General features: G+C 45.8%; 1 protein-coding gene across 2 annotated transcripts; it reads right to left on the minus strand.

The window, feature by feature from the left end:
• Positions 1 to 2,056: 2,056 nt before the first annotated feature.
• Positions 2,057 to 14,608, minus strand: LOC310701623 (E3 ubiquitin-protein ligase TRIM7-like). 2 transcript variants are annotated; one of them, XR_014523077.1, is made up of 9 exons: positions 13,897 to 14,608; positions 12,940 to 13,035; positions 11,283 to 11,513; positions 10,784 to 10,806; positions 9,841 to 9,956; positions 7,680 to 7,706; positions 6,799 to 6,825; positions 2,299 to 3,500; positions 2,057 to 2,248 (listed from the first exon to the last, which is right to left on the minus strand). XR_014523077.1 is itself a non-coding variant. In XM_083492800.1 (8 exons), the coding sequence occupies exons 1-8, from the start codon at positions 14,287 to 14,289 to the stop codon at positions 2,965 to 2,967; spliced, it is 1,449 nt and encodes a 482-aa protein (XP_083348926.1). In that variant the 5' UTR covers positions 14,290 to 14,608; the 3' UTR covers positions 2,057 to 2,964. The 2 variants fall into 2 exon arrangements, 1 of the variants encoding a protein (XP_083348926.1); XM_083492800.1 differs by having other exon boundaries at positions 2,057 to 3,500.
• Positions 14,609 to 15,015: the final 407 nt, after the last annotated feature.

Consider the following 15,015-nt stretch of genomic DNA (forward strand, 5'->3'; position numbering starts at 1 on the left):
TTCGTTCCGGAGGTCCGTTCTTAACCTGAAACTGTTCTTAACCTGAAGCACCACTTTAGCTCATGGGGCCTCCTGCTGCCGCCGCGCTGCCAGAGCACGGGTTCTGTTCTCACCCTGAAACAAAGTTCTTAACCTGAAGCACTATTTTTGGGTTAGCAGTAACCTGAAGCGTATGTAACCTGAAGTGTATGTAACCTGAGGTACCACTGTATAAAGTTTCCAAGCATAATTCAAAGTGTTGGTGTTGACCTTTAAAGCCCTAAACGGCCTTGGTCCAGTATACCTGAAGGAGTGTCTCCACCCCCATCGTTCTACCCGGACACGGAGGTCCAGCTCTGAGGGCCTTCTAGCAGTTCCCTCACTGCGAGAAGCAAAGTTACAGGGAACCAGGCAGAGGGCCTTCTCGGTGGTGGCACCCTCCCTGTGGAACGCCCTCCCACCAGATGTCAAGGAAATAAACAAGTATCGGACTTTTAGAAGACATCTGAAGGCAGCCCTGTTTAGGGAAGTTTTTAATGTTTGATGTTTTATAGTGTTTTTAATATTCTGTTGGGAGCCACCCAGAGATGGGCGGGGTATAAATTATTATTATTATTATTATTATTATTATTATTATTATTAATTACTACTACTGTGAGAACAGGATGCTGGACTAGATGGGCAATTTGCCTGATCCAGCAGTCTCTTCTTATGTTCTTAAAACAAAAGTAAAATGGAATAGCCAGAACTAAACACATTAGAACAAATTTCCATACAAAAATCAAACACTATAGATTAATAGCGCAAGGTTCCAAGTAACATGATGGAGCCAGAGGCAGTGAAAGGCATACAGCCCATTAATTCTAGTTTTGTCCCTATCTTCTTCTTCTTTTACATAATAACTTTTATTAAATTTTCTGCTTTATAATTTAATAAACATTTTACAAGCTTCAAAATATCCAGTGACTTCCCTTCTTTTCTTTCCATGGTTCATTTTACATATCCAAATCCCTGCATATTTTACAATAACCATTCAAATCAATTTTCCACTTTTACATCCATCAGGAATTATTTACTCTGTTGAGTTTATCTTAATGCTGCCAGTGTTTTCAGCTGTACAGTTATTTTCCATATATTCAACAAACATTTTCCAATGTTCTTTAAAAGTATGCTCTTCTTGCCCTCTTGTTTTGTTCCTATCTTCTATTTAACCTGTTGATAGCTGGAAAATATTTTTAATTTATTTACATTTATACAGTGTGCATTGTATTTCAAAATATTAGGATGCTAAGTTACATAGAAGTTAGACCATGTTAGGAAACTTGTTTTCAAATTGTTTTACAACTAGATGGGCTGGAGGAAGTTAGAAGGAAATTGTTACTTACTTTGATGGCTTTGTCCATGATTAGTTTGCACAATTCTTAATTTATCTTGTTTCCTTATCTTGTTTCTTTAAGTTGTTGCTTTTAACTGTGTTTACCAATATTTTATGTTTCATTCTTTTTGTAAGCCATTCTAAGATCTCTTCTTAAAGAATCACATGGTGTATAATTTTTATGAAATAAATAAAATGAATAAATACCCAGAAGTGGATAAAAGCGCCTCCAGTCACTACGTATTTTGTGGTAAGTTTGCACCAGAAATTTAGGTTTTAACATTTAAAGCAGGGGTCAGCAACCTTTTTCTGCCATGGGCCGGTCCACCGTTCCTCGTGTGGTGGACCAGACTATATTTTGAAGGGAAAAAAATAATGAACGAATTCCTATGCCCCACAAATAACCCAGAGATGCATTTTAAATAAAAGGACACATTCTACTCATGTAAAAACAGGCTGATTCCCGGACCGTCCGCGGGCCGGATTGAGAAGGCGATTGGGCTGGATCCAGCCCCCGGACCTTAGTTTACCTACCCCTTATTTAAAAGTTTGAGCATTTAAAGTCACTCACCCCAAGGTCACTCATCCCAACTCAAAAAACCCACTTAACGGAAAAAAGAACCTGACTTCCTGCAGTTTGGAAAGCGTCTAAGAAATGTATTAAAAAGTGTGGGCTGACTTAATAACAGGGAGGCACGCATACACACTGAAAGCAAATAAGGAGATTTATTTATTTATTTATTTATCCATCGGCTTTTGAAATGAAAGAGCCACAAAGCGACTTGTGAAAGGTTTAAAGACAAAAATACAGCAAATATCAAATCGGTTAAGATTAAGTGTTTATCCAAATAATCAACGAAGGAGTTTTGTTCCCCATCCAACCAGGATGTGGATGTGAAGGGGCCATTAGAATATTGTTCTCTATATGATTGGCCCCTTCAGATGAATGCAGAATAAACGTCTGTCTGTCGCTGTGGAACTGCCACACCAGCAAAGCAGGAATATTCGGGAAAGACTAGATAAAGCCAAACTTCTATGTAAGCAAATGAGGGTGAATGCTTGATAAATGTGTTGCCCTGAGGGGCCCAGACTCTAGCCTCTTGCTTGGCTCTGAGAAAAGCATATGTTATGTACTGAGTTGAATAGGATCCAGAATGCAGCAGTCTGATTGGTCCTAGAACAATAGGGTCCAGAATGCAGCAGTCTGATTGGTCCACAGGAGCCACCCAACCCAGCTCCAGGTGGAAGTGAATCCGCAACCTAATTGGCCTACAGGTGAATCCCGGAATTAGCCAATCACGAGGGGCCCATTGTGTAAATAATGTATATAAAGCAGACATTCTAGGGGAACTTCCATTCCTCCTCACCACTATGAGCTGAATAAAGATCATGAAATCCACTCTCGACTCCGAGTATATTTCAGCATAGATCTGAGGTGGGGAACCTGTGGCCCTGCAGATGTTGGTCATCATTCCCACCAGCCCCTAGCCAGCATGAGGGTTGATGGGAGCATCTGGAGGGGCCTCAGATTCCCCACCCCAATGATCGGAGTCGACAGGGCCTCCATTAATGGTGTTGTGTGTGGTGTAAATGAGGATTCTCCTCAAGATTCAGCAATTCATTGTGACCCCTGAGACCACCTGGAAAAAGGGCAGGATCCTCTCCCCGGAGAAGGAGGCTGAAGGGAAAGCAAAGATCAAGCCATCTGAATCGGCATCAAAAAAGTCGACCTGGCCCCCTTCATAGTCCAGGGACACCCGGATCTTCCTGGGCTCGTGGCTCAAGGCCAAAGGAGTCCACTCAGGGGAAGTTAAAGCAAACAGCTGGCAAGGCCAAGGCGGGCCGTGCGGTCTCTTCCCCACAGCCCAGACGCCTTCCTTCGGACTGAAGCTGAAACACCCCTTCCTCCTGAGGGAAACTCGCGCCACCCCTAAGGCCCACATCGCCCCTTCCTCCTCTTCCACCTCCACCTCCCACCAGTGTCTTCCCGACGTGAATCTCTCGCAGCCCAGCACGCAGAATTCCCTGTCAAATCTCCCGGGGTTCTCAGGCAGGTCCCGATATCCGTCTTCCCATCTCACGCTGGTCAGGTCCTCCGAGAGAACCAGGAAAGGGTGTGCCGTGTCGGGATCCAGAATCACGTTCACTGAAGGGGGAAAGAGAGAGAAAGGAAAGAAGGTGAGCGGCGTTAAAAAAAGAGAGAAAAGAAAATGTTGAGCTCAGTGGCTGCCAAGTGACCAGGGCCTCCCCAGAGCCATCTACGATACCATACAATACCCTGTGTCCAGGGCAGCTGTTTACTAGATCCACCTGGTACGCAGGCTGAGACCCTACCTGCCCGCAGACTGTCTCACCAGAGTGGTGCATGCTCTGGTTATCTCCCGCTTGGACTACTGCAATGCACTCTATGTGGGGCTACCTTTGAAGGTGACCCGGAAACTACAATTAATCCAGAATGCGGCAGCTAGACTAGTGACTGGGAGCGGCCGAAAGACCATATAACACCGGTCTTGAAAGACCTACACTGGCTCCCAGTATGTTTCCGAGCACAATTCAAAGTGTTGGTGCTGACCTTTAAAGCCCTAAACGGCCTCGGCCCAGTAGTAGTAGTAGTAGAAGAAGAAGAGTTTGGATTTGATATCCCGCCTTTCACTCCCTTTAAGGAGTCTCAAAGCGGCTAACATCCTCCTTTCCCTTCCTCCCCCACAACAAACACTCTGTGAGGTGAGTGGGGCTGAGAGACTTCAAAGAAGTGTGACTGGCCCAAGGTCACCCAGCAGCTGCATGTGGAGGAGCGGAGACGCGAACCCAGTTCACCAGATTACGAGACTACCGCTCTTAACCACTACACCACACTGAAGGAGCGTCTCCACCTCCATCATTCTGCCCGGACACTGAGGTCCAGTGCCGAGGGCCTTCTGGTGGTTCCCTTGCTGCGAGAAGCCAAGTTACAGGGAACCAGGCAGAGGGCATTCTTGGTAGTGGCACCCGCCCTGTGGAACGCCCTCCCACCAGATGTCAAAGAGAAAAATAACTATCAAACTTTTAGAAGACATCTAAAGGCAGCCCTGTTTAGGGACGCTTTTAATGTTTAATAGGTTATTGTATTTTAGTGTTTTGTTGGAAGCCACTCAGAGTGGCTGGGGGGACCCAGCCAGATGGGCAGGGTATAAATAATAATAATAATAATAATAATAATAATTATTATTATTATTATTATTATTATTATTATTATTATTATTATACAATATGATACAATAATCTTTATTGTCATTGTCCCATACAAAACGACAAAATTGAAAAATGTACATAAAACATTCAAAACCCACCAAGGCTGCTATCCCAGCTATCCCAACCTCGTTAGGCCCCTAAAAACTCTGATACCCCATTTTTAAATACAATATACTCCCATAGAGACTCCTTACACTGCGTTTAAAACTAAAATTGCATTTGGGTAGAAACTGTTTCTCATTTCTTCCTCTTCCCCTGCCTGCTGCTGAACTTGTTCCCCCCCTCCTTTTGGGGCTCGCCCACACTTCTGCTGTTCCCGTACCTAGAAAGCGTGGGTCCAAGCAGTTTTCCGCTTGGCCCACTCCCTCCCCATGGAAAACCCTTCGCCCAAAGATTCTGGATATTCTGGATATATTCTTTACTGAGTTTGATTATTAGTACAGTTACTCCATCCGTTATTCAAGACGTAATAAGCTACACACAAAGAACCAAAATAATTCAACATCAAATAATACTGCTACATTAAGTCTTAAAATCTTTAAGAGTGACTTCCTTCCACCTCATTGCGGCTCCTTACTTCTTCTTTACTTTTTAACTGTGTCCTTTTTCTTCTTTTAATTCATTGATCTTACATAATTATCTATTGTTATCTACTTTGAGAAAAGTAAAGGTAAAGGTAAAGGGACCCCTGACCACTAGGTTCAGTCGCGGACGACTCTGGGGTTGTGGAGCTCATCTCGCTTTATTGGCCGAGGGAGCCGGCGTACAGCTTCCGGGTCATGTGGCCAGCATGACTAAGCCGCTTCTGGCGAACCAGAGCAGCGCACGGAAATGCCGTTTACCTTCCCGCCGGAGCGGTACCTATTTATCTACTTGCACTTTACTCTGTAAATTCTTTTGGTTTGATTGGTTCCTGATTACCTTTGTCATTTTTGCTACTTCTAAGTATTCACATAATTTAATTTGCTATTCTTCCTTCGTAGGTGTTTTTTCTCCCTTCCAATTTTTAGCAATCAGCATTCTCGCTGATTCTTATACCCTTCATCTGAAGATAACAGGGTGGTTCACAATATAAAAGCACAAAAATGCATGGCCATAACAACCAACAAAAACAGAGGACATCACGGGGTCAGCTCACACCCTCACTCAGCTTCCACACTGGGAATTTAAAGCAGAACAGTCACACTGAGGGCTTGTCCACACTTGCCTCCCCACCCCACTTTTTCCAGGCACCCTTTCTTCATCCCCAGAGATTTCTCCACAAATACCTGCTCTTTAAAGCGCAATCGGAGCAAATGGCAATCTACGGGAAAACTTGAATTGACGTTTGCTCTGATTGAGAGCTAAAGAGCAGGTTTTCACAAGGAAAGCGCTAGGGCAAAACAAACAAATACTTGGACGCAGAGCTTTTAAGTGCAGAACCTGTGCCTAGGAAGCATGGGGCAAAAGGTAAATATGGATAAGCCCTTAGTTAACTCACTTTTTATGGGGAATCTATGGTCTGTTTCCCCTCCCTATAAATCAACTCTATCACTTTAACCCTTCCCCTTTCAATAGCATCACAGCTGAGCCAGTTTCTCCCCACCCCATCAATTGCGTCTGAGGAGGATGAATCATAGCTGAGAGTGCAGTAAAGGGGGAGGGAGAATTTGATACTGCCCCTCACATTATGGTCCCATTGAAAACTTCCCTCTTCACAACATCCGGAGATGGAAAGAGAAGATTCTGCTCACAGGGTTGCAGACAGTTGTTTGGAATCTATTAAGTCTGGAAGAACTGCGATTATATTGGCAATTTAAAGTAGAAGAGCAATGACTGGGTGCTGGCAATTTTTTAAAATGTTTTAACTGATCTTGACATCAAAAATGCCCCCCCCCCCATGTTATTATTTTTTTTAAAAAAGTTTTTATTTTATTTTTAATTTGGTGGTGGTGGTTAGTGTTTAATTTTACTTTGATGTTTGCCTTCCTGGGTTCCATTGGAAGGAACGTCAATATAGGCATTTAATAATAATAATAATAATAATAATCAATCCACATCTGCAATCTCTGTGAGCTGCTACTCTGGTCTGCCTCTATCAGTCAGGTTCTTTGACATTTCTGAAAGAAAGGTGTGTGGAACCACCTGCCAGATGCAACCTCATTATAGATATTTAAGCCTTCATCACCCATCAAGAGTTCCCCCATCTCGTTCATTTTCCTGCTAATATTTACCTTTGCTCATCGTTTCGTTTGCCGGCTCTGTTTTTGGGAAATAAAATGTGGACAAACGTAAAGCGAGATAATAATATATATAGCAAGTATGTCAGTTCATGAAAAAAAAGAACGACAGAAGAAACACTCACAGAATACTGAGATGAGCATTTTAATTAGAAACCTAGGAAGCCATATAACAAGGCTGACTGTTAGAATCACAGAATCGCAGAATTGGAAGGGACCCCAAAGGGCATGTAGTCCAACCCCCTGCAGTCTGATTTAGTATTGTCTACACCAGAGGTTTTCGACCTTTTGGAGTCCACGGCTGCCTTGAGCAACTACAGTGGTACCTTGGGTTACAGATGCTTCAAGTTACAGACGCTTCAGGTTACAGACTCAGCTAGCCCAGAAATAGTACCTCGGGTTAAGAACTTTACCTCAGGATGAGAACAGAAATTGTGTGCTGGCAGCGCAGCGGCAGCAGGAGGCCCCATTAGCTAAAGTGGTACCTCAGGTTAAGAACAGTTTCAGGTTAAGAACGGACCTCCGGAACGAATTAAGTTCTTAACCCGAGGTACCACTGTACATTCTTTCTGCGGCTTCCCTGTGGGGCTCAAGAGCCCAGTTTTTCGCCTCTTGCCTGCAGAGCTGGCAGCCTCTTACCCTTTTCTGAACACCCTCCCTTGTGGAGGTTTCCCTCAGCCTCCTCTCCTCTCCCATCTCCTTAGGAGTCCTCCAGGAAACCTCGCCAAAACCCAAAACTGCATCATTTCCTCCCCACCTTTCACCTGGAGCAATGCAAACGCCTTCCTTTCCCCATCTCTCATTTAAAAGAGGGGCTCTTCCCATCGTCTTCCCTCACCAGAGTTTTGCTTCCCATAAAACTACCACAAAATTACCTTTGCTCAGTGCTTCTTCCAAAGACTCTGTTATGGGAAGGAAAGGAGGACAAATTTACTTCAGGTGAGGCACACAGCAACATGAGTCAATCACAGAATAACTTTGTACAACCAGCATTTAAACAACACTAGTGAACAAATCTATGCTGCTTCTTTTTTAGATTTGAAAACTGCTTTAGGAGTAAAGGGAAGCAACTTGATTGAGAGGAAGAATCAAAGGAGAAGAAGAGGAGTTTGGATTTGATATCCCACTTTTTCACTACCCAATGGAGTCTCAAAGCGGCTAACGTTCTCTTTTCCCTTCCTCCCCCACAACAAACACTCTGTGAGGTGAGTGGAGCTGAGAGACTTCACAGAAGTGTGACTAGCCCAAGGTCACCCAGCAGCTGCATGTGGAGGAGCGGGGAAGTGAACCCGGTTCACCAGATTACGAGTCCACCGCTCTTAACCACTACACCACACTGGCTCCATGGCTACGTTCTCCCTCTACTGTCAGAGGCAGCATGGCTGTGAATACCAGTCACCAGTGAATTGCACATCAGGAGAGCGCTGTTGCACTCTGTTCCTGCTTATGGACTTGCCAGAAACATCTGGTAGGCCCCTGGGAGAAAAGGATGCTGACTAGGTTGGCCTATGCCCTGATCCAGCAGCTTGTTCTGATGTTTACGTTATGTTCTTGTACAACTGGGCTTTTGCTTTTCAAATACTGCTCCAAAGAAGTGGGTGAATGCATTAATGGATACTTAAGTTGCCAGACAACAGATTCTGCCCCCTCCATTTCCATGTCTACCAGGAGAAATGCTCTAATCCAGAGATAGCTGAGGTTCTCCAGATGTTGCTGTGTCAGGAGTTCAGCCTACACTCAAGTAGGACCCTGGCAGAGACACATGCCCAACTGGCATGTTCTCTCCCCCCTGGTCTTTCATTTGGGAGCTTCAAAAGCTTTCTTCAGCCCAAACATCACAGCGACTGATCCCAACCGACACCAGCACACTTAGGGATCCGCTGAGTTTGCACATCATGCGTAACAGACCTCAGCAACTCAGCATTTTGGCTAATCCACTTTATTTACATATAAATACACACGGAGCACTGCAACATGGCTCCCTCTCTCTCTAGCATCAGACAGCAAGGAGAAAAAGAACAAAGGACAATAGTCCCACTTCATGGAATACAGTAACCCAAACATTCTGTTCCTGTCACTTCCCACTCTGTGGAGACAAAACATATACCGTCATGTGATAGACAAAAATCCCATGACTGCAACCATGGAGCAGGAATTCTAACATGCTGGACTCCAGCTTGGCTAGGGCTGACATGAGCAGGAGTCTCTCCACAGGACCTGGAGGGAACTGCATTAGCTACCCCTGCTGAAGTCCAACCCATAATCATCCACAAAGAGTTGAGACTGGTTGGGGGCAGTCTCTTCCCAAGGACAGATGGGGAACATCTGGTCCTTCTGGGGCTATTTGGACTACGATCATTGACTATGTTAGTTGAGACTGGTGACATCTAGAAAGCACCAAGCTGGCTACTCCCGTGCAGTTTAATATGCACAGATGCAAGTTTAGAAACCATATATTAGATGGAGTCAATAATAAGCCGCGTAGGAGCTAACTCCTACGTGGCTTATTATATATTTGAGGGGGCCGGGCCCCCACAAAGTTGATGGGCATTCCCATTCAAATGGTGTGTGTGCACTGTGTCATGTGATCAGTGGGGCGGGGCTTACCTGGGCCCCACAATATTTTATTCAAATTGGCATCCCTGATAAGCCAGTATAATGTGGTCTCTGTAAGAGGAATGAGGGTCTCCCAGAGTTTGGAGACCCACAGACTAGACCACATTATACTGGCTTATCAGGGGCTCAGGGTGTCTCTGCACTCTTGACAAGGTACCTTTCCCAGGATTCCTGGGGGGTGGGAAGCCATGACCTAAAGTGATCTAATAACAGTGCTTCAAATGTATGGTGCAGAGGTGGCCTTTGAGGAGGAGGAACCTTTTATGGAAGACACCCTGAGCCCCATTTTAGTAAACGGGAAGAGGTGTGACACAGCCTCACTTGTCAGACACCTGGGACATTGCAGAGAAAGCCAGCCCCTCGCTTTGCATGCACCCAATCTGGAAAACCCGCCCGCCTCCTGGAGCTGTCCCCCAATACCTTCAATTTCTTCCATGACCTTTTTGAGAACCAGTCTTTTATGAGAGTAACTTCTGAGTCCTTCCTCAGGCCCTGGAGAAAGCTCCACCACCTGCCTCAGTTGCCCCTCCTGACACCTGGAAAGAAGTTGAGAGCCAGTTAAAAGAATGGTTTGAAAGCACTGTCTCCTCCTGCAGGCCTGAATCACAAGGCTGGGGAATCCATGACCCTACAGATATTGTTAGACTACAGCTCCCATCAGCCCCAGCCAGCATGGGCAATGGTCAGGCATGATGGGAGCTGTAGTTCAGCAGCACCAGAAGAACCGCAGATTCCCTTATCCCATTGTAGCATGAAGCGGCAGACTGGATATTTTATTTACTCATGACAAGGTTCCTTCAGCAATACCTCGGTTTTCGAATGTCTCCATTGTCGAACATTTCGGTTTATGAACGCCGTAAACCCGGAAGCAAATGCTTTGGTTTCCGAACACGCCTTGGAAGTTGAATATGTCACGCAGCTTCTGCTGTGTGCAAGATCCTGAAGCCTAATTGTCGACTGTTTTCGGTTTTTGAACGTTTCAGAACTCAAATGGTCTTCCAGAATGGATTACATTCGAAAACCGAGGTACCACTGTAATTGGTGAGTGAGTGTTAGAGAGCGAGACAAAGTGAAAGTGAAAGAGAGAGAGAGAGGAGTCCGCTGTTCAAAACCTTCACTTCCTTTTGACCTCACTGTTTACGATACTGCCGCTCCCTCTCCAACTATGTACTGTAGCTGTGTTCCTGAAACCCATGGTAACAACATCAGGTATCTGATCAAGGGAACAGTCATCCACGAAAGCTTACATGCCGTAATAAATCCATTTGTCTTTAAAGGTGCCGCAATATCATTTGTTGCTTTTGCTGCAAGAGACCATCAAAACCAGAAAGAACAGCAAGCAGACACAGAAAGAGTCACATACCTGCTCAAGGTATTTTTTATGTCCTGAAAGAAAGAGAGAAATGGGTCTCAGGTTGGGACAGGTGCATCTGTTAATTCCACTTTCCTGCAGCTTCTGGTTTTTGCAGCCCTAAATGCAGTTCTCGACGTTTCCAAAACTATTTGCGATGGAAGTCCTTCACGGAAATTAATCAGTCTCCTAATAATGTGCATTTTTCTATGCATTCCCCCCTCAAATACACACATTTTTGTACATCAATTTTCCTTAGTATAATGCATACACAGTGTTTTGCTGGAGACGTGCGTGGCAAAATTCAGAGAAGTGTGAATTTTGAAGGATGGCTGTGTCAGTTGCCTTGTTTCAGATTTATTTAATAATTATTATACAGTGTTAGAAACTGAGATATGAAAGCTAGGAGCTAAATGACACCTTAAACCTAGGTTATGGGCACAACAATGGAAAGTCTAGGCACGTTTTTTCATAACAAGAGAGTGGGATCCATCTCTGTCTCAAGTCTCACCTGCAAGAATTTGCTGTCTGGCTGCTGCCTCTTCCTCTCCATGTCGCTCATAAGCGTGTTGAGGCGGAAAGACTCATCGGAGAGGCTGGCAACATTTTCTTTCCATGTCTTCTCAACCTCTCTCTCCAGATCTCCTAGCTGGGCCAGCCAACGGCGCTCGTTTTCCTTAAGGAACTTCTGCATTTGCTTGAAAACACACCTGATATTGAGTTTCTCCACTCCCACCTGTGACTAGAGCGGCAGGGGGGAAAAGAGACATAAGGAAAGGTGGCAAACAGGGGAGTAGGAGACTAGGTTGTATCCGACGCTGCTGTCCCACTTGCACAACACACTTCTGTTCACACAACAGAATTCCCCTTTCCTTTTCTACAACCCCCAGGCAACCTCAAATCTGCTCCAGGGGGATAGGGGAACTTCCAGAGCAGATTTTTAGGTGGATGAGAGGGGAGGACATACAACCCCTCCAAATTAAGCAACAGTGTGTGCCTGTAGCAACAAATTACAGTGGTACCTCAGGTTAAGTACTTAATTCGTTCTGGAGGTCCATTCTTAACCTTTAGCTAATGGGGCCTCCCACTGCTGCCGCGCCACCGGGGCACAATTTCTGTTCTCATCCTGAAGCAAAGTTCTTAACGTGAAGCAATATTTCTGCGTTAGCAGAGTCTGTAACCTGAAGTGTCTGTAACCTGAAGCGTATGTAACCCGAGGTACCACTGTAATTTGGCACTTAGTATTAATAATAATAATAATAATAATAATAATAATTTATTATTTGTACCCCGCCCCTCTGGCTGGGTTTCCCCAGCCACTCTGGGTGGTTTCCATAGAAACCAAAAATACACTAAAATCACACATTAAAAACTTCCCTGAACAGGGCTACCTTAAGATGTCTTCTGAATGTCAGGTAATTGTTGATCGTTTTGACATCATGATGCTTCCCTTCCTCTGGCAAGTACTGACGGTCTCCACAAGACCCGCACCCATGTATTCTCTTAAAAGGTTTTCTGGGCACCTTATACCTCAACAGCCTGCTATGTCCAGTGGCGGAGGAAGCCTCTTGGGCACCTGAGGCGGCATGCCAAGGGGCGGGGCAAACTGCCCATAGGGGTGGTGCAAACTGCCCACAGGGGCAAGGCGAACCGCCCATAGGGACGTGGTGTGCACGGGGGACAGGATGGGACTGCACAGCACAGCCACTGTCTGCCCACTGTCTTCCCCCAGCTGTAGGTCAGCTGAGGCCCCATGGTGCACCCTGTCTCTACTGGCACCGCATGTCCTGTCCCATCCCTATGGGCATCCCTATTGGCGTGGCGGTGATCCACCCAGGGGGGATTTTGTCACCCCCCCCCCAGGGATGACATCTGGGGCAGACCACCTGCACCGCCCCGCCCGTTCTCCGCCGCTGGCTATGTCGGTTCAAAATGTGCATTGAGGATAGTTTAAATTGCTTGTTTTAAATTGCATTTTGAATAATTCAGTCATTTGGAAATGTCTGGGGGAGCATCTGCTTTGCATGTGTCTACAATGACAAGAATGAGCTTGTGTGAAATTTGTAGTACAGTCGTCCCTTGGAAGTTGAACGGAATCTGTTCCAGAAGTCGGTTCGACTTCCAAAATGTTCATCCCCAGTACTGGAGCAGGAGGAACAAACACCTACTAAATATTTCTGCTTCTTCTCATCTTCAGCCTGTTCCCGGTGCAAAATGTTTTCTCTCTTTTTCTCCAGGGCTTGGAGCTGCGCCTCGATTTTCCCCTGCACAAACAGGAAAAAAAAGACTTTTGCTTAGTCAGCCAGTCCAGTTTCCCCCAACTGAGTTCCTTATAAAGCCAAGTCTGATCCGATGGACTGTAGATGAGGCCCAGCTCTTAATTTCAAAGCTTCCTGGTGTTGGCTGCCGGGGCGACAACAACGACAACACCACCACCGACACAATCCTCTTGTGATTCACTACATGACCCCACCTCTATTTTGCATACTTAGATTGTAGGTCTTTCGTTTATTTAAACACTTAAAATGCCGCTTAACTACAATTGTGCTATTATTATTAAACATTTGGGAATCAAGAGGCCTTTCCAACCTATTGCAAATCACCTACAGTTCCACCAGCAGATCCCAAACTACCTTCTGCCTGTAAAGGTAAAGGGACCCCTGACCATTAGGTCCAGTTGTGGCTGACTCTGGGGTTGTGGCGCTCATCTCGCTTTATTGGCCAAGGGAGCCGGCATACAGCTACCGGGTCATGTGGCCAGCATGACTAAGCCGCTTCTGGCGAACCAGGGCAGCGCACGGAAACACCATTTACCTTCCGGCCGGAGCGGTACCTATTTATCTACTTGCATTTTGACGTGCTTTCAAACTGCTAGGTTGGCAGGAGCAGGGACCGAGCAACGGGAGCTCACCCCGTTGCGGGGATTCGAACTGCCGACCTTCTGATCGGCAAGTCCTAGGCTCTGTGGTTTAACCCACAGCGCCACCCGCGTCCCACCTTCTGCCTAGCACTGGCTTAAATAAAAGAACAGCAGTGCTCTCCACACCATGTACCATTTCAGACTCATCTATTGTGTCTCCTCCTGCTCTATCCATCTGGACCCCCAAACAGTGGCAATTCCCTACCTTATACTCCTGGGCAGCCTCCTGCACAGGGACGACGTGATGATCTCGGTGCTCCTTCGATAGGTTGCAGATCACGCATATGAGGACCTGGTCATCCTTGCAGAAGAGTTTGCAGGGTTCCTGGTCCCCCTTACACAGCTTAGTGTTTTTCCCCTCCTCAATTTTCCTGATTATTTCGACCATGTTTGCCAGTTTCCTGTTGGGCTTGAATTGCCGTGGCTTCAAGGCTGCTCTGCACTGAGGGCAAAAGGGGTTCTTCTCTAGCCCGTCTCTCAGGCAGGCTCGGCAGAAATTGTGCCCGCAGTTTGTAGTCACTGGGTCTTCGAAGTAGTCCAGGCAGATGGAGCAAGTCACTTCTTCGCGAAGCTGCTTCTCAGGGGTTCCTGCTGCCATGGCTGCCTCTCCCTGGGCGAAACGACAGCCTTAGTTTCGTTTTCTGATTCCTGTTACTGCCAAGGTGTTTACTCTCCTGCTTCTACTTCAAGGGAGGGCAAGCTCTGGGGCATACAAGAGCCCCACTGAGGATAACAATGGATTAAGCCTTGCCTTTATTGTGCTCGCCACATCTATTTTTAATAATGAATTGGGGAGAGGCAATAGCTCCTTTTGGTTTCTGTTATGTTCCTTCTCCTCCCTCCTTTTAACGGACAAACAACTCTGTCCTTCCCCGCCCCCTCTGAGGAGTTGAGAGAGTGAACTAAGGTTTCTCACAATCCCTTTCTTACTTCCTTAACAAAAGCGTCAGACCCCTGTCTCAAGAAAGAGGGAAGTGGCGCTCCCTTTCTCTGTATGATTTTTTTTTTAAAAAAAACCCCTTTAAATTTAGTTTTATACTGGTACCTCGGGTTACAGACGTTTCAGGTTACAGACTCCAATAACCCAGAAATAGTACCTTTGGTTAAGAACTTTACCTCAGGATGAGAACAGAAATCGCACAGCGGCGGGGGAGGCCCCATTAGCTAAAGTGGTATCTCAGGTTAAGAACAGTTTCAGGTTAAGAACGAATTAAGTTCTTAACCCGAGGTACCACTGTATTAGCTAAACAGAAGGACAAGAACAACAAAACAGCAGCGGTGAGAGAATCAAGGGCCACTGTGCTCTAAATGCGGGTGTTGCTTG

This window comes from Podarcis liolepis (genome assembly GCF_965112155.1).
Source record: "Podarcis liolepis genome assembly, chromosome: 2".
NCBI classification, from domain to species: domain Eukaryota; kingdom Metazoa; phylum Chordata; class Lepidosauria; order Squamata; family Lacertidae; genus Podarcis; species Podarcis liolepis.

What these genes read in the sequence shown, in the direction of transcription:
- LOC310701623 (XM_083492800.1), bottom strand. Translation starts at nt 14,289, where the DNA reads ATGGCAGCAGGAACCCCTGAGAAGCAGCTTCGCGAAGAAGTGACTTGC. An exon ending in AGGCTGCCCAGGAGTATAAG is followed by an intron (nt 13,036 to 13,896) that starts GTAGGGAATTGC and finishes CTGTTTGTGCAG; the next exon opens with GGGAAAATCGAGGCGCAGCT. An exon ending in GGAAGAAGCACTGAGCAAAG is followed by an intron (nt 6,826 to 7,679) that starts GTAATTTTGTGG and finishes TCCCAAAAACAG; the next exon opens with AGCCGGCAAACGAAACGATG.